This window comes from Oncorhynchus nerka, linkage group LG24 (assembly GCF_034236695.1).
Source record: "Oncorhynchus nerka isolate Pitt River linkage group LG24, Oner_Uvic_2.0, whole genome shotgun sequence".
Lineage (NCBI taxonomy): Eukaryota > Metazoa > Chordata > Actinopteri > Salmoniformes > Salmonidae > Oncorhynchus > Oncorhynchus nerka.
In genome coordinates this window covers 98,466,931-98,490,312 of record NC_088419.1, presented here as the reverse complement: position 1 = coordinate 98,490,312, position 23,382 = coordinate 98,466,931, and the positions used below count along the sequence as shown (strand labels likewise).

The 23,382-nt window shown below is 44.0% G+C and overlaps 1 protein-coding gene across 1 annotated transcript in view; it reads right to left on the bottom strand.

Annotated features, from left to right (window-relative positions):
- Positions 1-23,382, bottom strand: part of LOC115123447 (gamma-aminobutyric acid receptor subunit gamma-3) — a 428,918-nt gene that overhangs the window by 120,038 nt on the left and 285,498 nt on the right. Inside the window, exon 4 of the mRNA XM_065009375.1 lies at positions 17,445-17,665. Within this exon, the coding sequence (XP_064865447.1) occupies positions 17,445-17,665 (221 nt within the window). The remainder of the gene's footprint in view (positions 1-17,444; positions 17,666-23,382) is intronic.

Sequence of the window (23,382 nt, the reverse complement as noted above, 5' to 3'; positions counted from 1 at the left end):
TTGTTGGATGACTGGTGTGGTGTAGTTGTTGGATGACTGGTGTGGTGTAGTTGTTGGATGACTGGTGTGGTGTAGTTGTTGGATGACTGGTGTGGTGTAGTTGTTGGATGACTGGTGTGGTGTAGTTGTTGGATGACTGGTGTGATGTAGTTGTTGGATGACTGGTGTGATGTAGTTGTTGGATGACTGGTGTGATGTAGTTGTTGGATGACTGGTATGATGTAGTTGTTGGATGACTGGTATGATGTAGTTGTTGGATGACTGGTATGATGTAGTTGTTGGATGACTGGTGTGATGTAGTTGTTAGATGACTGGTATGATGTAGTTGTTGGATGACTGGTGTGATGTAGTTGTTGGATGACTGGTGTGGTGTAGTTGTTGGATGACTGGTGTGATGTAGTTGTTGGATGACTGGTGTGGTGTAGTTGTTGGATGACTGGTGTGATGTAGTTGTTGGATGACTGGTATGATGTAGTTGTTGGATGACTGGTATGATGTCGTTGTTGGATGACTGGTGTGGTGTAGTTGTTGGATGATTGGTGTGGTGTAGTTATTGGATGACTGGTATGATGTAGTTGTTGGATGACTGGTGTGATGTAGTTGTTGGATGACTGGTGTGATGTAGTTGTTGGATGACTGGTATTGTTGGTAACTGGTCTGTTGGATGACTGGTATAGATGGTAACTGGTAGTTGTTGAATGGGGTCTGTTAGATGACTGGTGTGGTGTAGTTGTTGGATGACTGGTGTGGTGTAGTTGTTGGATGACTGGTGTGATGTAGTTGTTGGATGACTGGTATGATGTCGTTGTTGGATGACTGGTGTGGTGTAGTTGTTGGATGACTGGTGTGGTGTAGTTGTTGGATGACTGGTGTGATGTAGTTGTTGGATGACTGGTGTGATGTAGTTGTTGGATGACTGGTGTGATGTAGTTGTTGGATGACTGGTGTGGTGTAGTTGTTGGATGACTGGTGTGGTGTAGTTGTTGGATGACTGGTGTGGTGTAGTTGTTGGATGACTGGTGTGGTGTAGTTGTTGGATGACTGGTGTGGTGTAGTTGTTGGATGACTGGTGTGGTGTAGTTGTTGGATGACTGGTGTGATGTAGTTGTTGGATGACTGGTGTGGTGTAGTTGTTGGATGACTGGTGTGATGTAGTTGTTGGATGACTGGTATGATGTAGTTGTTGGATGACTGGTATGATGTCGTTGTTGGATGACTGGTGTGGTGTAGTTGTTGGATGACTGGTGTGGTGTAGTTATTGGATGACTGGTATGATGTAGTTGTTGGATGACTGGTGTGATGTAGTTGTTGGATGACTGGTGTGATGTAGTTGTTGGATGACTGGTATTGTTGGTAACTGGTCTGTTGGATGACTGGTATAGATGGTAACTGTTAGTTGGTGTGAATGGGGTCTGTTAGATGACTGGTGTGGTGTAGTTGTTGGATGACTGGTGTGGTGTAGTTGTTGGATGGCTGGTATGATGTAGTTGTTGGATGACTGGTATGATGTCGTTGTTGGATGACTGGTGTGGTGTAGTTGTTGGATGACTGGTGTGATGTAGTTGTTGGATGACTGGTGTGATGTAGTTGTTGGATGACTGGTGTGATGTAGTTGTTGGATGACTGGTATGATGTAGTTGTTGGATGACTGGTATGGTGTAGATGGTAACTGGTAGTTGTTGAATGACTCTGTTGTATGACTGGTGTGGTGTAGTTGTTGGATGACTGGTGTGGTGTAGTTGTTGGATGACTGGTGTGATGTAGTTGTTGGATGACTGGTGTGGTGTAGTTGTTGGATGACTGGTGTGATGTAGTTGTTGGATGACTGGTATGATGTAGTTGTTGGATGACTGGTATGGTGTAGTTGTTGGATGACTGGTGTGATGTAGTTGTTGGATGACTGGTGATGTAGTTGTTGGATGACTGGTGTGGTGTAGTTGTTGGATGACTGGTGTGATGTAGTTGTTGGATGACTGGTATGATGTAGTTGTTGGATGACTGGTATGATGTAGTTGTTGGATGACTGGTGTGATGTAGTTGTTGGATGACTGGTGTGATGTAGTTGTTGGATGACTGGTGTGGTGTAGATCATGTTGGATGACTGGGCTGTATGATGTAGTTGTTGGATGACTCATCAACAATGATGAGTGTGAAGAGTTTTTTTCCTCAGGATGACTGGTATGATGTCAGTTGTTGGATGCACTGGTATGATGTAGTTATTGGATGACTGGTATGATGTAGTTGTTGGATGACTGGTATGATGTAGTTATTGGATGACTGGTATGATGTAGTTGTTGGATGACTGGTGTGATGTAAACCCAAACTATTTTTGCCTTAGCCTCCCCCCCGCCCTCTTTTACGCTGCTGCTATTCTCTGTTTATTATCTGTGCATAGTCACTTTAACTCACCGTACAAGTACATATTACCTCAATTACCTCGACTAACCTTAAACTGCATTGTTGGTTAAGTGCTTGTAAGCATTTCATAGTAAGGTGAACATTTTCAAAGTAAACATAAAATTTGATGTGAATGAGTCCCAAATGTCAGCCTATTCCCTATGTAGTGCACTATATAGGGGATAGGGTGCAGTTTGAGATGCAACAAAGTCTGCCTGCAGTAGCCATGAATATACACAAGTAAAAAATTACACTGCAACAAGTCATCCCCAAGCTTAAACACTGCAACAAATCATCCCTAAACTTAAACACTGCAACAAGTCATCCCCAAGCCTAAAGACTGCAACAAATCATCCCTAAACTTAAACACTGCAACAAGTCATCCCCAAGCTTAAACACTGCAACAAAACAACCCCATACTTAAACCCTGTTAAAACCACTGCAAAGTGTAAACACCGCAACAAATCATCCTTAAGCCTAGACAATGCAACAAATCATCCCTAAACCTAGACACTGCAACAAATCATCCCTAAGCCTAGACACCGCAACAAATCATCCCTAAACCTAGACACTGCAACAAATCATCCCTAAGCCTAGACACCGCAACAAATCATCCCTAAGCCTAGACACTGCAACAAATCATCCCCAAGTGTAAACACTGCAACAAATCATCCCTAAGCCTAGACACTGCAACAAATCATCCCTAAATTTAAACGCTGCAACAAATCATCCCCATACCTAAACACTGCAACAAATCATCCCCAAGCCTAAACACTGCAACAAATCATCCCCATACCTAAACACTGCAACAAATCATCCCCATACCTAAACACTGCAATATATGTCCCCAAGCCCAAACTCTGCAACAAATCATCCCTAATTCCAAACTCTGCAACAAATCATCCCTAATTCCAAACACTGCAACAAATCATCCCCTAGCCGAAACTCTGCAACAAATCATCCCCAAGCCTAAACACTGCAACAAATCATCCCTAAACTTAAACACTGCAACAAGTCATCCCCAAGCCTAAACACTGCAACAAATCATCCCTAAACTTAAACACTGCAACAAGTCATCCCCAAGCCTAAACACTGCAACAAAATCCCCAAGCAACCCCAAGCTCTTAAACCCTGTAAAACCCTGTAAACACCAAATCATCCTTAAGCCTAAAATGCAACAAATCATCCCTAAACCTAGACACTGCAACAAATCATCCCTAAGCCTAGACACCGCAACAAATCATCCTTAAGCCTAGACAATGCAACAAATCATCCTTAAGCCTAGACACTGCAACAAATCATCCCTAAACCTAGACACTGCAACAAATCATCCCTAAGCCTAGACACCGCAACAAATCATCCCTAAGCCTAGACACTGCAACAAATCATCCCTAAACTTAAACACTGCAACAAATCATCCCCATACCTAAACACTGCAATATATGTCCCCAAGCCCAAACTCTGCAACAAATCATCCCTAATTCCAAACTCTGCAACAAATCATCCCCAAGCCCAAACACTGCCACAAACATCCCCAAGCCCAAACACTGCAACAAATCATCCCCAAGCCCAAACACTGCAACAAATCATCCCCAAGCCCAAACACTGCCACAAACATCACCAAGCCCAAACACTGCAACAAATCATCCCCAATTCTAAACACTGCATCAAATCATCCCCAAGCCCAAACACTGCAACAAATCATCCCCAAGCCCAAACACTGCCACAAACATCCCCAAGCCCAAACACTGCAACAAATCATCCCCAAGCCCAAACACTGCCACAAACATCCCCAAGCCCAAACACTGCAACAAATCATCCCCAAGCCCAAACACTGCCACAAACATCCCCAAGCCCAAACACTGCCACAAACATCCCCAAGCCCAAACACTGCAACAAATCATCCCCAAGCCCAAACACTGCCACAAACATCCCCAAGCCCAAACACTGCAACAAATCATCCCCAATCCTAAACACTGCAACAAGTCATCCCTAAGCATAAACACTGCAACAAATCATCCCCAAGCCCAAACACTGCCACAAACATCCCCAATTCTAAACACTGCAACAAATCATCCCTAAGCCTAGACACTGCAACAAATCATCCCCAAGCCCAAACTCTGCAACAAATCATCCCTAATTCCAAACTCTGCAACAAATCATCCCTAATTCCAAACACTGCCACAAACATCCCCAAGCCCAAACACTGCAACAAATCATCCCCAAGCCCAAACACTGCCACAAACATCCCCAAGCCCAAACACTGCAACAAATCATCCCCAAGCCCAAACACTGCCACAAACATCACCAAGCCCAAACACTGCAACAAATCATCCCCAATTCTAAACACTGCATCAAATCATCCCCAAGCCCAAACACTGCAACAAATCATCCCCAAGCCCAAACACTGCATCAAATCATCCCCAAGCCCAAACACTGCAACAAATCATCCCCAAGCCCAAACACTGCCACAAACATCACCAAGCCCAAACACTGCAACAAATCATCCCCAATTCTAAACACTGCATCAAATCATCCCCAATTCTAAACACTGCAACAAATCATCCCCAAGCCCAAACACTGCAACAAATCATCCAGCGTATGTCCATTACATTCACATATCAAATCTAAATTCAGACAGGCACGTGTCAGACAGACATGTCTCCAAGCAAGATTAGATGAAATGCTTGACAAATACGTCTTTGTTGAAATCCCTCCGACTTGACAGTTGAATAGATCTCTCCCCAAAAAAGGAAATAACCTGATAATAAAAACAGAGCTCTTTCTGCTGGTATTTTGGGATGAATGTAGTTATGATACAGCTACAATCTTTCATTTGTTTTTACAGCCCGCACAGCAGTCACTACCGCCACTATTGTAGATTTACACTTTTAAGTTCTGCCCTTGAGCAAGGTGATGCCAAGGCATTCTGCAGTGGCCTATTTAGCGAGGGGAGTCAGAGTAGGGAAGGAGGGGAGCAGCTCATTGGACAAGGGGCTATGTAACAGCTTGACATGGTCTGTGTGGCACCATATTACCCATAAGCCTCATAGGTAGTGCAGGTAGAGAGATGCAGTAAGAAAGTCTACCACGCTGTCTCAGTCACTCTGTGAAGCGTTTCCCTGTAACAGCGGGGAATAATGGCGGCGTTGCAATGAGGCAGATCTGTGGGTGAGTCAAATCATGAACAAAGGAGTCATATTGATCATCTATATTCATGGAATTCTCTCTCATGGAGTCATATTGATCATCTACGCTGAGTGTACAAAATATTAAAGAGACGCCCGCTCTTTTCCATGACATAGACTGACCAGGTGAATGAAGGTGAAAACTACGATCCCTTATTGATGTCACATGTTAAGCTCGGGGCAACTTTATAGTGAGGACTGATAAACTAAAGGTGAGTAATTGGATTATGATGTGTTTACACTATTAATAGTTGATTCATCAGGTCAAAGACTACACTGTCTCTGTGACTCGTGAATACCACTGAGTATATACGCTGAACAAAAATATAAATGCAACAATTTCAAAGACTTCACTGAGTTACAGTTCATATAAGGAAATAAGTACATTTAAATAAATTCATTAGGCCCTAGTCGGCATCTGTTGGTCACAGGTACTTAAAAAAAGGTAGGGGCATGGATCAGAAAACCAGTCAGTATCTGGTGTGACCACCATTTGCATTATGCAGCGTAACACATCTCCTTCACGTAGAGTTAATCAGGCTGTTGATTGTGGTCTGTGGAATGTTGTTCCACTCCTCTTCAATGGCTGTGCAAAATACTGGATATTAGCAGGAACTGGGCGGCAGGGTAGCCTAGTGGTTAGAGTGTTGGACTAGTAACCGAAAGGTTGCAAGTTCGATTTCCCCAAGCTGACAAGGTACAAATCTGTCGTTCTGCCCTTGAACAGGCAGTTAACCCACTGTTCCTAGGCCGTCATTGAAAATAAGAATTTGTTCTTAACTGACTTGCCTAGTAAAATAAAGGTAAAATAAAAAAATAAAAAACATGCTATCATACACATCGATACAGAGCATCCCAAACATGCTCAATGGATGGCATGTCTGGTGAGTATGCGCGCCATGGAAGAACTGGGACATTTTCAGCTTCCAGGAAATGTGTACAGATCCTTGCGACATGGAGCCGTGCATTATTATGCTGAAACATGATTTATGGCACGACAATGGGCCTCAGGATTTCCGTCAAGGTATCTCTGTGCATTCAAAATGCCATCGATAAAATGCAATTGTATTCATTGTTTATAGCTTATGCCTGCCCATACCATAAACCCACCAGCCAGCCACCATCGGGCACTCTGTTCACAATGTTGACATCAGCAAACTGCTCGCCCACACGACACCATACACGCAGTCTGCCATCTGCCCGGTACAGTTGAAATGGGGATTCATCAGTGAAGAGCACACTTCTCAAGCACGCCAGTGGCCATTGAAGGTAAAACTTTGCCCACTGAAATCGGTTATGACGCCAAACTGCAGTCAGGTCAAGACCCTGGTGAGGTGACGGGGACGCAGATCAGCTTCCATGAGACGGTTTCTGGGAAGTTTGCACAGAAATCCTTTGGTTGTGCAAACCCACAGTTTCATCACCCCGAGAGCTCAATCCCCACACTGAAGCATGGTGGTGGCAGCATCATGCTGTGGGGATGTTTTTCATTGGCATGGACTGGGAAACTGGTCAGAATTGATGGTGCTAAATACAGGGAAATTCTTCAGGGAAACTTTAACAGGAAACCTAAACAGTCGTCCAGAGATTTGAGACTGGGACAGAGGTTCACCTTCCAGCAGGACAATGACCCTAGCATACTGCTAAAGCAACACTCAAGTGGTTTAAGGGGAACATTTAAATGTCTTGGAATGGCCTACTCAAAGCCCAGACATCAATCCAATTGAGAATCTGTGGTATGACTTAAAGATTGCTGTACACCAGTGGAACCCATCCAACCTGAAAGAGCTGGAGCAGTTCTGCCTTGAAGAATGGGCAAAAATCCAAGTGGCTAGATCTGCCAAGCTTCAAGAGACATACCCCAAGAGACTTGCAGCTGTAATGTCTGCAAAAGCTGGCTCTACAATGTATTGAGTTTGGGGGGGTGAATAGTTATGCACGCTCAAGTTTTCTTATTTTTTTCACCCCCAAAAATATTTTAAGTTTGTAAATCTGTTCCAAAGTATTAACAAGCACAATATAGACACTCACTGGCCAGTTCATTAGGTACACACATCTAGTACCGGGTCAGACCCAGCCTCCAGAACAGCCTGAATTCTTCGGGGCGTGGATTCTACAAGTCGGAAACGTTCCACAGGGATGTTGGTCCATTCTGACGAGATGGCATCACGCAGTTTCTGCAGATTGGATGGTGGTACATTACCGCCACCAGCGTTGACACCAGGTAAGATGTGGTCGTTTGCTGGAATAGCCCATCTATGACAGGAATCGACGAGTTGTGCGTTCCAAGATGTCGTTCTGCACACCACTGTTGTACAGCGTCGTTATTTGTCTGTATGTGGGCCCGGCCTGTTGGCTTGCACGATTCTTGCCATTCTCCTTCGACCTCTCTCATCAACGAGCTGTTTTCACCCACAGAACTGCCGCTGACTGGATGTTTTTTTGTTTGTTGCACCCTTCTCTGTAAACCCTAGACACTGTTGTGCGTGGAGGCCATTTTTGAGATACTGGAACTGGCACGCCTGGCACTGATGATCAACCCACTCTCAAAGTCTGTTAGGTCACTGGTTTTGTCCATTCTAACATTCAATAGAGCAGTAACTGAATGTCTTGATGCCTGTCTGCCTGCTTTATATAGCAAGGCCCGTGACTCACTGTCTGTAGCAGGGAACCATTTTGGGAACGTGGTGGTGTACCTAATAAACTGTCCGATCAGTGTATGTGTTTGTACAACATATAAAAATAAACAAGGTTTGAAATTATGATGTCTTAGTCAAATATTATATCTGTTTGGGATTCTTGTGGTCAATTTGCAATCTACTAATTATTTGTAATTATGATCTGTCCCCCTGACCATCCACTCAAGACAAAATCGAACCGCGGCTGAATCTAGTTGATGATCCCTACTGTAAAGTATAAGAATTTATGTAGAGAAATGTCCGGGGCAGAAACCTCACACACCACCTCTAAGGTAATTAGACAAGTCTGCTCCGATAGTAGCGTACAGTACGCTCCTGTGTCAATGAGGAAATCCTATGTAGATGAATATTGTCAGAGGGACTAGCGCTTAAAATATATTAAGTGCTCGGCTTATTTGAAATCTGAACTATTCTTAAAAAATAAAACAATATATAAAGTTAAATCAAATTGAAATATGATTTCAGGTTTTTACATCTTTGAATGTGTTTAATGGAGAACTCAATAGTTTGAAACATGATTAAGAGGCATAGTCAATTTGAACAAGATGGCTACAATGTCAAAAGGATATTGAGATTACCAATTTATAATGACATTTTTAAAAAAAAACTAATTCTCAATCATTTTCAGTCGTGTGGAAAGCAGCAAGCGTTGTTTTCCTAATTTCAAGATAAGACGCACTTAAACCCTATTAAAATAGGATATTATATCAACAGTATTTATGACAGATTATTATAGCTGGATGACGTTCAAAAAAAGCCATTGAAAGTAAAAACATCATCAATCAAACCAGTTAACCACTATGTAATCGATTGCAGTCAATGCGTTTCAATTGATTAGCTTGATCATGAATACATATGATCCAAATAAGCAAAGTCTTAATGAAATCTTTGTCCGCAACTGTAACGATGTACGCTGAGAGTCAGGAAGCAAGTTCAGGGAGTGAATACATTTAATATAATTAATAAATGAACAAAAAACAAGAAACACAAACAGCGACATGAAACAGGAACAGACACAGAAACAATGGTGACTGGGGAGGAAACCAAATGGAGGGACATATAAAGGGAATTAATGAGGTGATGGGAGTCCAGGTTGAGTGTCATTATGCGCCTAACGCTGGTGACAGGCCCTAACAAGCAGCCTGGTGACCTAACAAGCAGCCTGGTGACCTAGGGGCCGGAGAGGGAGCACACGTAACAATAACTAATAAAAACACCTAAAAATGTCCCACGTATGAGCAACACTGCTTTTACACAAATCTACTCAGAGCACTCTCGTCTGAGTGTGCCAGAGAGCAGAATAACTAACAGATGTAGACATTCTCAACATGTTGAATATGGCCGAGGTCAGTAAAAACCTAAAAATGTAATTCAATTGTTGCCAGCAGTAACATGAAAACAGCTTAACCAGTTCTGCTAGGGTGAGTAAAATGGCCAGAGTGGGCTGTTCTCTCATGTGTCTGGAATTAGCTAGCAGCACAGTTAGTCACCAACACTCTGGATAACATGAAAACAGCTTAACCAGTTCTGCTAGGGTGAGCAAAATGGCCAGAGTGGGCTGTTCTCTCATGTGTCTGGAATTAGCTAGCAGCACAGTTAGTCACCAACACTCTGGATAACATGAAAACAGCTTAACCAGTTCTGCTAGGGTGAGCAAAATGGCCAGAGTGGGCTGTTCTCTCATTCGTCTGGAATTAGCTAGCAAGCTAGCCAACGGTAGCCAGTTAGTTTAGGAGCTTGACTGCTGTTGTTAGGTCAGAAAGCTCTGATAAACACTACTCCTCGGCCGTAGCATCCAATGTGCGCTCTCAACGTTCTGAATTTACGAATGGACAATCTGACAACGCTCTGAGTTTATGAACACCCATCTGGCACTCCAGATGGCATTTACGAATACACCTGTAGTATAAACCAGCATTTAGTCTTCAAATCTTTGGTTGTTTTAGTCCATGGCCTCACATGTGAATCCTTAAAAGAGATGGGTGAGGCTAAGGTTTAAGAGGGTGTGAACGATGCTGAATAGGTGTAAGACAAAGATGAGCTCTCCAGTAGGTTCCAAAACAGTCAAGGGCCATTTTCTCAAAAGTGTGGTTACAAGTTTATCAACTTTCAAAGCAGAATTACTTTCCCATTGTTCCTCAACTGTGGTTTATGATATACACATTTCAAGCTCTGAGTCTCTACCTTTATTCAATGTAAAAAAACAACAACATTTTAAATGTTGCGCCATGAGACCATTTTGAGATGGACGGTCACAATTGGTCTGCCTGTGTAAAAGCCATTCTAAGAGTTTAATTAAACAGAGTCTCGGCAATATGATGTTGCCATGGGCAGCAGGATTAAATTAACCGTAGATATTGCAGATGAGCCCCATTTGTTTTACATCAGATAGCATGTTCATCCGTCTCGTATCTTGCAAAGGGTAATGGGATTGATCAAAAGTAGACTGATTACAATGGGCTGCCGTGACATTAGAAAATATTACCTAGGGGACATGGTCTGCCGAACCCTAGTTCTGCCTCAGAACTATCTGAATTAATCTAAGATAAAACAATACATAAGTATTTTTTGGTGAGGAAGTCTTAGACACCCCATTTTACGTCTAGCTAAGTGCTTCAATGAGCATTATTTCTGAAGTTTGACTATGGGCGCGAAAGCTAACATACATTTTGTCCAAAGCTGAGCCAGTCACTGAAATCATATTTGACTGAAAAGATGCTGCTTACTAACAAGCTAGACGAAAAAGAAACGCACACCTATTAAGACGAGGTGCTGGCTAGCGGAGTACAAAACTTGAAAATAAAAGAGAGCCGCACACTCTAGGAGCTCAGATGCATACATTGAATTACCAACGTTTCGACAGCCAAGCTGTCTTCATCAGGGTATAATGAAGACAGCTTGGCTGTCGTAACGTTGGTAATTAAATGTTTGCATCTGAGCTCCTAGAGTGTGCGGCTCTCTTTTATTTTCAAGCTTACTAACAAGCTACCTACTTAGTACTGTACACAATGTTAAATATTCCAACAAAAACTAGCTAGCAAGTTACTGTAGATTGTAGTGCTAATGTTAACATTGTGAGTTTTCATGAAGCAGCTGTTGCTCTGCCACAAGTTATTTCAGTAGTCTCCTGAGTCAGCTGCTGCAGACTGGACGGCGGTACATTACCGCCACCATCGTTGACACCAGGTAAGATGTGGTCGTTTGCTGGAATAGCCCATCTATGACAGGAATCGACGAGTTGTGCGTTCCAAGATGTCATTCTGCACATCACTGTTGTACTGCGTCGTTATTTGTCTGTATGCGGGCCCAGCCTGTTGGCTTGCACGATTCTTGCCATTCTCCTTTGACCTCTCTCATCAACGAGCAGTTTTCACCCACAGGACTGCCGCTGACTGGATGTTTTTTGTTTGTTGCACCCTTCTCTGTAAACCCTAGACACTGTCGTGCGTGAAAACCCCGCAGGAGGTCATTTCTGAGATACTGGAACTGGCACGCCTAGCACCGACGATCTACCCAAGCTCAAAGTCACTGGTTTTGTCCATTCTAACATTCAATAGAGCAGTAACTGAATGTCTTGATGCCTGTCTGCCTGCTTTATATAGCAAGGCACGTGACTCACTGTCTGTAGGAGGGAACCATTTTGGGAACGTGGTCGTGTACCTAATAAACTGTCCGATAAGTGTATGTGTTTGTACAGCATATAAAAATAAACAAGGTTTGAAATGATGATGTCTTAGTCAAATATTATATTTGTTTGGGATTCTTGTGGTCAATTTGCAATCTACTAATGATTTGTAATTATGATCTGTCCCCCTGACCAGGAGGACCATGTTTATCGGCGGACTGATTCGTGATAAGTCAATTCCTCTTAATTGTGGGTCTGCATGTTTAGTTTAACACTAGAACTAGAACTAGAACTAGAACACCATAGGCCAACGTTTCCATTTTGGAAATGTAAAAAAAATTGTCCACAAAAAAAAAAGCTATGTCCTGCTCCTTCCCTGACTTTTCCGAAATGCTCATTTGTCAGATTTGTAAAAAACACAGAAAAGGTACTTTTTTTATCATTTTATCATTTTTATTCTCAATTTAACCAAGACAATTAGCCAGGCGCTAAATGCGTCTCTATCACTGAAGGAATGACGAATGGATGAATGGGCGATATTTGTGCACCTTACTTCACAACTGAATATAAATGAGGCCTAACTGAATGATAAGGAGGGTGAAGAGTGTTGGGGAATAATCAGAATTAGTTGGTAACGTAGGTAAGATGTTTTATATTCATCATATGTTTGTAAGTTACTTCTCATCAGAATGTTGTTTTTGTATAATACTGTGGCGGGGTTGCAGTATCTGTTCTATGTCAAGACTAAGTTGCTTGGGCCGGAGAGTGGGGAGAGGTCAAGCGTGTATCTCTTGGCTCCACAATGTCTGTGTGCCAGACAGTGTGTCTCTGTGATCTTGTCAAGATAGGATGGATTTGATATATGGCTGTTGATATGGAGGATTTGTTTATGGTTCTGAGTTTGAGAAAATAACATAGTTTAGGAGACAAAGCTGAACGATAAATTATGCCTATGCTGTCTCACTATGTGTGTCTTTGCTATAAAGGATCTCAGTTGAAATGTGTAAGGGACTCTCAGAGAATTCATTGATAGACACGGAATTGATCTGAGAGTCACAGGGTTGTGATAGAGCTCTTATAATTGAAAATGGACTTTGTGACGTGTGTGTGTGGTTTGCTCTCATGATTTGGTAAATAGAGGAAATGTCCAAGACAAGAGGTTGATTTAATTATTTTTTTAAAGACAATAGTGTAATGATGTTTGTGTTATGCGTATTTATCAGCTCTGAGGTATTTATTATTTGTTTATAGCAAATCATTTGACCACACGCCTTGCGGGTTGATAATGTATCATTTTCTTTTCTGTTTTAATTTTGAAAAAATAAGCTGTTACGGACTGTTTTATTTACTATAAATACTATATTTACTAACATTTATTTCAAAGGGAAACAAAAACATGTTGCAGCCTTTAGAATAATGCAAAACATGTTATTGATGAGGGAAACCAACGATGCCAGTCAAGCCTGTCCATCGAAACTACATCTAAACGATACCGAAACTAATTTCACGCATAATAAAAGCTAGCCTATAGACAAGATTAAATTGACAAATAGTCTGACGATGAGTATTATCACTTGTCAAATTATACATGAAGAGATGAGCGCAGCTCGGAATTGACAGGTGCAGGGAAAGGAGTCTCAATTGATCAAATCCTCCTTCAGTCACATGCAGGTAAAACATTTAGTCAAATAACTCTCAAAATTCAAGAGCTGCAGCTCTACTTTCAAATGTCACTTTTTTTCAAGAATATCTGCCCTGACGATAAGTTCATGACCACTCGCTGGCAGCATTGCTCTGGCTACTAAGCAGACTAGTAACATTATAAGCGGAAAACTTGCTATTCGCAGAGTAGTGACTTTGTGAATTGCTAAATCTACCTTTTAAGTTGATTGAGTAATTTTCTGTCCTCGAGAACCAGTTGAGAATAGGTTCCCTAAAGGGTCTCTGACTGTGCTATGTAGTAATCTGTTTGTTTAAAGCCATAATGCACTGAGGCTACCTGACCTGGCCTGTTGGGATTGTGCTATATTCCTCTTTAATGGGTCTGTCACTGAGACTGAGCACAAACCAGACTGGGAAACAGAGTGGCACCAAGTCTACGTCCCAAATGGCACACTGTGCACTACTGTTGACCAGAGCCGATAGTGAACTAGGTAATAGGAGTTCCATTTGGAACACATCCCCAGCCTTAAATTCACAGCTGGTTGGTTCAGACAGGGCCATGGGTAGGCTTTTATAACCCTGCCCGGGGGATGGAGAATACATGTATCTGATGGTACTAGAAAAAACATGATGTTGAAGTTGTTCATATTCTGTAATGGCTTTTACCAAAGCCAGAGAACAGAGAAATCCGTCAAACGTTGTGGAAGCCAGACCTTCTAGAAACTTCCATTCGTTCCAGTGGTTGGGGTTTACTAAGGCCCCTTGGTACTTCCCTGTGGGACACTGGCTTCTGGTTAATGATGTGACAGCTGTGGCATTTCACTTGCTAGGATGCTTCCCAAATGGCAGTAGTGCTCTATATAAGGAGTAGGCTGCCAATTGGCACGCAGGCATAGTGTTCATAACCACACAACCAACTTGACAAATATCGACACCTAAACAAACACTCAAATGGAAAAATAAAGTCAGACAAGTATAGCTGCAAGCAGCAATGCCGGCTTTCAGCTGTCGGCCCACTGTGCCACAATCAGGATAAATTGGACACATTGCCCTAGGACAAGTTACTTCTGTACTGTTTACCATGCTTACCAAATATCAGACCTCAAAATCAAACTGATCATGCAATATAATATGCTTTTGATGTATTTTGGACCCTTTTTTAATGATGTTGACTACATTTGAAACAACTTCTTTTCCAGAACCGAGACTCTAGATGAAACATTTTGGGCCAATGAGCTTGCATTGTTTTTGTTTGTACTGTCCAGCAGCACCACCATACAGCCAAACTGAACCATACGTTACAGGTTAGACTCATTTCCATCCCTCTCAATAAAGGTGTAAACATGAGCCTATTATAGCGCCACTGTCAATGTGTATGTGCTTGCATAGGTTGAGTCTTCAGCGTTTTGTTACAACGCGAATATCCGTGACTGATTTATATTCATTGATGTGCCAGACCACGCCCACTAGAAGGCTTATTGGTCCATGTTGTTTTAGGTATTCGTCTGGAAAATGTTGTGTCGGGAGAACTTTGTCCAAAGATATCAAGTTTCGTGCAGATCGGTCATTTGCTGCCAGAGGAGTAGCGTTTTAAGTGGTTTTAACACTATTCTAAATGGAGGAAAATCCATCATGGCGGCCTTTATGGGTCCTTCAGGAAAATGTGTTATTTGTGATGAGAGGGACCTATATGGGCTATACAGACATGCCTGGTACCCAAATTGATGATGTATGTCACGCAACTGAGAGTAGGAATGTGGAGAGGAATGGATTGGGTTCAGTCAGTCGTCCTGATGAGACCTTCCCAGCTAGCTAGTTCAGTCAGTAATCCTGATGACACCTTCCCAGCTAGCTAGTTTAGTCAGTCATCCTGATGAGACCTTCCCAGCTAGCTAGTTCAGTCAGTCATCCTGATGAGACCTTCCCAGCTAGCTAGTTCAGTCAGTCGTCCTGATGAGACCTTCCCAGCTAGCTAGTTCAGTCAGTCATCCTGATGAGACCTTCCCAGCTAGCTAGTTCAGTCAGTCGTCCTGATGAGACCTTCCCAGCTAGCTAGTTCAGTCAGTCGTCCTGATGAGACCTTCCCAGCTAGCTAGTTCAGTCAGTAATCCTGATGACACCTTCCCAGCTAGCTAGTTTAGTCAGTCATCCTGATGAGACCTTCCCAGCTAGCTAGTTCAGTCAGTCATCCTGATGAGACCTTCCCAGCTAGCTAGTTCAGTCAGTCGTCCTGATGAGATCTTCCCAGCTAGCTAGTTCAGTCAGCCATCCTGATGAGAGCTTCCCAGCTAGCTAGTTCAGTCAGTCGTCCTGATGAGACCTTCCCAGCTAGCTAGTTCAGTCAGTCATCCTGATGACACCTTCCCAGCTAGCTAGTTCAGTCAGTCATCCTGATGAGACCTTCCCAGCTAGCTAGTTTATATGCTGGGCTGGCTAGCTGGCAACAACAGAAGCATGGCACTAGTTAAAATTAGTAAAATAATGTGATATTTATTTTGATGGGGGCGAGGGAGAAATAACTTCTAGTATTGGACCCATCAGGATTTCACTGTGACATATCAATTAGCTGAAATAACAAGCTGGTGTGAATGACCAGTGTATTGAAGTGCTTTGCCGACGCGAGTTGCTTCCCATTGCGTAGCTGTAGGCTATCACATGTTGAAGGCGATACCTATAGCAGCCTACAGGGGAAATAACTTGTAGTATTGGTATTACTCATCTGGACGTCACCGTGGTAGTCTACACTGCCCAAAGGGGAGAGTTTGAGCTGCTAAGTGGCAACACAACTTCACAGGGCCCAGTATAATAATAATAATATTTCATTAGTAAATCCTTCGCTTTCCACAGTAAGGAGAGGGAAGTAGCTAGATAGTGTAGTCAATATCAGGCCAGGAAACAGAGGGAGGTAGCTAGATAGTGTAGTCAATATAAGGCCAGTATAGGAGAGAGGTAGCTAGATATTGATTACACTATCAGGCCAGTAAGGAGAGGTTGGTAACTAGATATTGACTACACTATCAGGCCAGTAAACAGAGGGAGGTAACTAGATATTGACTACACTATCAGGCCAGTAAGGAGAGGTTGGTAAATAGATATTGACTACACTATCAGACCAGTAAGGAGAGGTTGGTAACTAGATATTGACTACACTATCAGGCCAGTAAACAGAGGGAGGTAACTAGATATTGACTACACTATCAGGCCAGTAAGGAGAGGTTGGTAAATAGATATTGACTACACTATCAGACCAGTAAGGAGAGGTTGGTAACTAGATATTGACTACACTATCAGACCAGTAAACAGAAGGAAGTAACTAGATAGTGTAGCTAATATGTACAACCACATCAAGTCCTAATGACAATCACATTCCTCTGTAACATGTGAGTCAACCAAACCTTTAAACCCATCCAAGGAAACCAGATCCTGGAGTTTCCAGCTGGTCTGGAGAGAATTCCAAGACCGCAGAGCTGAGTAACTAAAAGATCTGTTATGATTTTAGGAACCGTTAAAAGTAGGTAGGAGCGAGCCAGTAACTGGTATTTATTTTCTGACCTCATCAGGGTTGGCAGCGTAGCCTAGTGGTTAGAGCTGACAAGGTACAAATTTGTCGTTCTGCCCCTGGCAGTTAACCCACTGTTCCCAGGCCGTCATTGAAAATAAGAATGTGTTCTTAACTGACTTGCCTGGTTAAATAAAGGATCGTAGTATATCAATGTTTACGCCTCTTAACCACATACTGAATAAGAGTGGGGCCCTGAGATCAGCAATCCTACTCTGAGACTCTTAATGAAAACCACAGCAGACTCGCCACATTTCAAACACCAAAACAATATGCAAATGAGGCAAAAACCAAACGTTTTCTCTTTTGTTAACCTTAGGGTGTAGAGTATCTTCCCGTCGTTCCATATCCTGAGCAGCTGATTGGGTGTTGTAATCCAATGGGAGTCAGCGTTCTTGGAGTTCCTGAAGATGGTGTCGGGAAGCCAGATGAGTCCCACCATGTTGCTGTTCAGGGTCAGGATATTCATGGTGCTGTTGTAGCTCAACCTGCTGTCTGTCCACGTCTGGGCAAAGATGATGTCGATCTGGTATTCCTGAAACAAAAACAAACACAGGAAATCATCAGATCAGATATGAACGTTTAGTAGAGTTTAGATATGATGTCTATGATAATACATATATCAGATATGAACGCCAAACCAGAGTGTAGATATGATGTCTATGATATCATACATCCTTATGAGAATAAAAAGAAACCCAGCAAGCTCAACAAGACAGAGGAGTTTATCAAAGGGAACAGCTTCACCTATTGGCATGTATATTGATTTCCTGTCTAGCACGCTGGAAAAGAACACAGCAGTTATGAAGAGTTCTAGAAGACAAAGTTTCTCTTCTGTCTTGGCTTTTCCATTACTCTATTAAATTAGGGTAGAGGGAGGCTGGCTGGGGAGGGGAGGGTAGAAGGAGGCTGGCTGGGGAGGGGAGAAGGAGGCTGGCTGGGGAGGGGAGGGGAGAAGGAGGCTGGCTGGGGAGGGGAGGGTAGAAGGAGGCTGGCTGGGGAGGGGAGAAGGAGGCTGGCTGGGGAGGGGAGAGGAGGCTGGCTGGGGAGGGGAGGGAGAAGGAGGCTGGCTGGGGAGGGGAGAAGGAGGCTGGCTGGGGAGGGGAGGGGAGAAGGAGGCTGGCTGGGGAGGGGAGGGGAGAAGGAGGCTGGCTGGGGAGGGGAGGGTAGAAGGAGGCTGGCTGGGGAGGGGGGGAGAAGGAGGCTGGCTGGGGAGGGGAGAAGGAGGCTGGCTGGGGAGGGGAGGGGAGAAGGAGACTGGCTGGGGAGGGGAGGGGAGAAGGAGGCTGGCTGGGGAGGGGAGGGTAGAAGGAGGCTGGCTGGGGAGGGGAGGGGAGAAGGAGGCTGGCTGGGGAGGGGAGGGGAGAAGGAGGCTGGCTGGGGAGGGGAGGGGAGAAGGAGGCTGGCTGGGGATGGGAGAAGGAGGCTGGCTGGGGAGGAGAGGGGAGAAGGAGACTGGCTGGGGAGGGGGGGAGAAGGAGGCTGGCTGGGGAGGGAGGGTAGAAGGAGGCTGGCTGGGGAGGGGAGAAGGAGGCTGGCTGGGGAGGGGAGAAGGAGGCTGGCTGGGGAGGGGAGGGGAGAAGGAGGCTGGCTGGGGAGGGGAGAAGGAGGCTGGCTGGGGAGGGGAGGGGAGAAGGAGGCTGGCTGGGGAGGGGAGAAGGAGGCTGGCTGGGGAGGGGAGGGGAGAAGGAGGCGGGCTGGGGAGGGGAGATGGAGGCTGGCTGGGGAGGGGAGGAGAAGGAGTCTGACTGGGGAGGGGAGAAGGAGGCTGACTAGGGAGGGGAGAAGGAGGCTGGCTGGGGAGGGGAGGGGAGGGAAGAAGGAGGCTGGCTGGGGAGGGGAGGGAAGAAGGAGGCTGACTAGGGAAGGGAGGGGAGAAGGAGGCTGGCTGGGGAGGGGGGGAGAAGGAGGCTGGCTGGGGAGGGGAGGGAGAAGGAGGCTGGCTGGGGAGGGGAGGGGAGGAAGAAGGAGGCTGGCTGGGGAGGGGAGGGTAGAGAAGGAGGCTGGCTGGGGAGGGGAGGGGAGGGTAGAAGGAGGCTCGCTGGGGAGGGGAGAAGGAGGCCGACTAGGGAGGGAGGGGAGAAGGAGGCTGGCTGGGGAGGGGAGGGAGAAGGAGGCTGGCTGGGGAGGGGAGGGGAGAAGGAGGCTGGCTGGGGAGGGGAGGGGAGGGAAGAAGGAGGCTGGCTGGGGAGGGGATCTCATAGAAAATAATGAAAACCTTCTACTGACTGCCAGGACCTCGTAAAAAACTCCTTAAATATTCTACTGACTGCCAAGACCTCCTAAAAACCTCCTTAAACCTTCTGACTGCCAGGACCTCCTAAAAACCTCCTTAAACCTTCTGACTGCCAGGACCTCGTAAAAAACCTCCTTAAACCTTCTGACTGCCAGGACCTCCTAAAAACCTCCTTAAACCTTCTGACTGCCAGGACCTCCTTTGGCCAGTCTACTAGAAAGACACGGAGGACAGCCTGAGGCAGCATTAACAGGGGAACACAGCATAATGAAACGTGATCAGAGATGACCTGAAAAGTAAACCACACTTTTTCAGATTAGAAGAGTAACAGTGATTTCCACCAATGATAACACAATATTTAAATTACTTTCTGGTCCAGGATTCCTACCCTGTGGAATACCCTGTGGAATACAATCGTATCATCCTTGTTTACTACTATATGGTGAAATACCCAGGCGACTCAGCTCACAGGCATGCAGACAACCCGAACAGGTATGCAGACAACCAGATCAGCTTTTAGTAGCTGTAACCCAGATGATGTGGCTGAGTGCTCCGATGAGAGGAGAGCAGAGGAGAGGAGTTATTTGGTATTTTAATAGGATCCCTGTTAGCTGTTGCAACAGCTACTCTTCCTGGGGTCTACACAGAACACAGAACACAAAACACAAAACACAAAACACAAAACACAAAACACGGAACACGGAACACGGAACACGGAACACGAAACACGAAACACGAAACACGAAACACGAAACACGAAACACGAAACACGAAACACGAAACACATAACACGAAACACATAACACATAACACATAACACATAACACATAACACATAACACATAACACATAACACGAAACATGAAACATGACATAATACAGAACATTAATAGACAAGAGCAGCTAAAGAACAGAACTACATATGCATATATATATATTTATTTTTTTTTTACAAAAGCCACACCTAGCTTACATATCAATACATACACACAAACTATCTAGGTCAAATAGGGGAGAGGCGTTGTGAGGTGTTTCTTTATCTGATTTTTGAAACCAGGTTTGCTGTTCACTGGAACGGAGTTCCATGCAATAATGTCTATTGCTGTACATTTCCTTGAATTTGTTCTGGACTTGGGGACTGTGAAAAGACCCCTGGTTGCATGCCTGGTGGGGTAAGTGTGTGTGTCAGCTCTGTGTGTAAGTTGACTATGCAAACAATTCATGTTTTTTATAAAAAATAAGTCAGTCTCTCCTCAACTCTTATCCAAGAGAGACTGGCACGCATAGTATTTATATCAGCCCTCTGATTACAATGAAGAGCAGAACATGCCGTTCTCTTCGGGACTAGCTGCAGCTTAACTAGGTATTTCCTTGCAGCACTGGACCACATGGCTGGACCATAATCAAGATTAGACAAAACTAGAGCAGGACTGGACCACACAACTAGACAATAATCAAGATCAGAAAAACTAGAGCCTGTAGGACTGGACCACACAACTAGACAATAATCAAGATTAGACAAAACTAGAGCAGGACTGGACCACACCACTAGACAATAATCAAGTTCAGACAAAACTAGAGAAGGACTGGACCACACGACTAGACAATAATCAAGATTAGACAAAACTAGAGCAGGACTTGACCACACGACTAGACAATAATCAAGATTAGACAAAACTAGAGCCTGTAGGACTGGACCACACGACTAGACAATAATCAAGATCAGACAAAACTAGAGCAGGACTGGACCACACGACTAGACAATAATCAAGATCAGACAAAACTAGAGCAGGACTGGACCACACCACTAGACAATAATCAAGATCAGACAAAAATAGAGCCTTTAGGACTGGACCACACGACTAGACAATAATCAAGATCAGACAAAACTAGAGCAGGACTGGACCACACCACTAGACAATAATCAAGATCAGACAAAACTAGAGCCTTTAGGACTGGACCACTAGACAATAATCAAGATCAGACAAAACTAGAGCAGGACTTGACAACACGACTAGACAATAATCAAGATCAGACAAAACTAGAGCCTGCAGGACTGGACCACAGACTAGACAATAATCACGATCAGACAAAACTAGAGCCTGCAGGACTGGACCACACCACTAGACAATAATCAAGTTCAGACAAAACTAGAGCAGGACTTGACCACACGACTAGACAATAATCAAGATTAGACAAAACTAGAGCAGGACCTGACCACACGACGAGACAATAATCAAGATTAGACAAAACTAGAGCAGGACTGGACCACACGACTAGACAATAATCAAGATCAGACAAAACTAGAGCCTGCAGGACTGGACCACACCACTAGACAATAATCAAGTTCAGACAAAACTAGAGCAGGACTTGACCACACGACTAGACAATAATCAAGATTAGACAAAACTAGAGCAGGACTGGACCACACCACTAGACAATAATCAAGAGCAGACAAACCTAGAGCCTTTAGGACTGGACCACACGACTAGACAATAATCAAGATTAGACTAAACTAGAGCAGGACTGGACCACACGACTAGACCATAATCAAGATCAGACAAAACTAGAGCAGGACTGGACCACACGACTAGACCATAATCAAGATCAGACAAAACTAGAGCAGGACTGGACCACACGACTAGACAATAATCAAGATCAGACAAAACTAGAGCAGGACCGGACCACACAATTAGACAATAATCAAGATCAGAAAAAACTAGAGCCTGTAGGACTGGACCACACGACTAGACAATAATCAAGATCAGACAAAACTAGAGCAGGACTGGACCACACGACTAGACAATAATCAAGATTAGACAAAACTAGAGCCTTTAGGACTGGACCACACGACTAGACAATAATCAAGATCAGACAAAACTAGAGCAGGACTGGACCACACGACTAGACCATAATCAAGATCAGACAAACCTAGAGCAGGACTGGACCACACCACTAGACAATAATCAAGATCAGACAAAACTAGAGCAGGACTGGAGCACACGACTAGACAATAATCAAGATCAGACAAACCTAGAGCCTTTAGGACTGGACCACATGACTAGACAATAATCAAGATCAGACAAAACTAGAGCAGGACTGGAGCACACGACTAGACAATAATCAAGATCAGACAAACCTAGAGCCTTTAGGACTGGACCACACGACTAGACAATAATCAAGATCAGACAAAACTAGAGCAGGACTGGACCACACCACTAGACAATAATCAAGATCAGACAAAACTAGAGCAGGACTGGACCACACCACTAGACAATAATCAAGATCAGACAAAACTAGAGCCTGTAGGACTGGACCACACGACTAGACAATAATCAAGATCAGACAAAACTAGAGCAGGACTGGACCACACGACTAGACAATAATCAAGATTAGACAAAACTAGAGCAGGACTGGACCACACAACTAGACAATAATCAAGATCAGACAAAACTATTTTTTATTTCACGTTTATTTAACCAGGTAGGCTAGTAGAGAACAAGTGCTCATTTACAACTGCGACCTGGCCAAGATAAAGCATAGCAGTGTGAACAGACAACACAGAGTTACACATGGAGTAAACAATAAACAAGTCAATAACACAGTAGAAAAAAAGAGAGTCTATATACATTGTGTGCAAAAGGCATGAGGAGGTAGGCGAATAATTACAATTTTGCAGATTAACACTGGAGTGATAAATGATCAGATGGTCATGTACAGGTAGAGATACTGGTGTGCAAAAGAGCAGAAAAGTAAATAAATATAAACAGTATGGGGATGAGGTAGGTGAAAATGGGTGGGCTATTTACCGATAGACTATGTACAGCTGCAGCGATCGGTTAGCTGCTCAGATAGCAGATATTTAAAGTTGGTGAGGGAGATAAAAGTCTCCAACTTCAGCAATTTTTGCAATTCGTTCCAGTCACAGGCAGCAGAGTACTGGAACGAAAGGCGACCAAATGAGGTGTTGGCTTTAGGGATGATCAGTGAGATACACTTGCTGGAGCGCGTGCTACG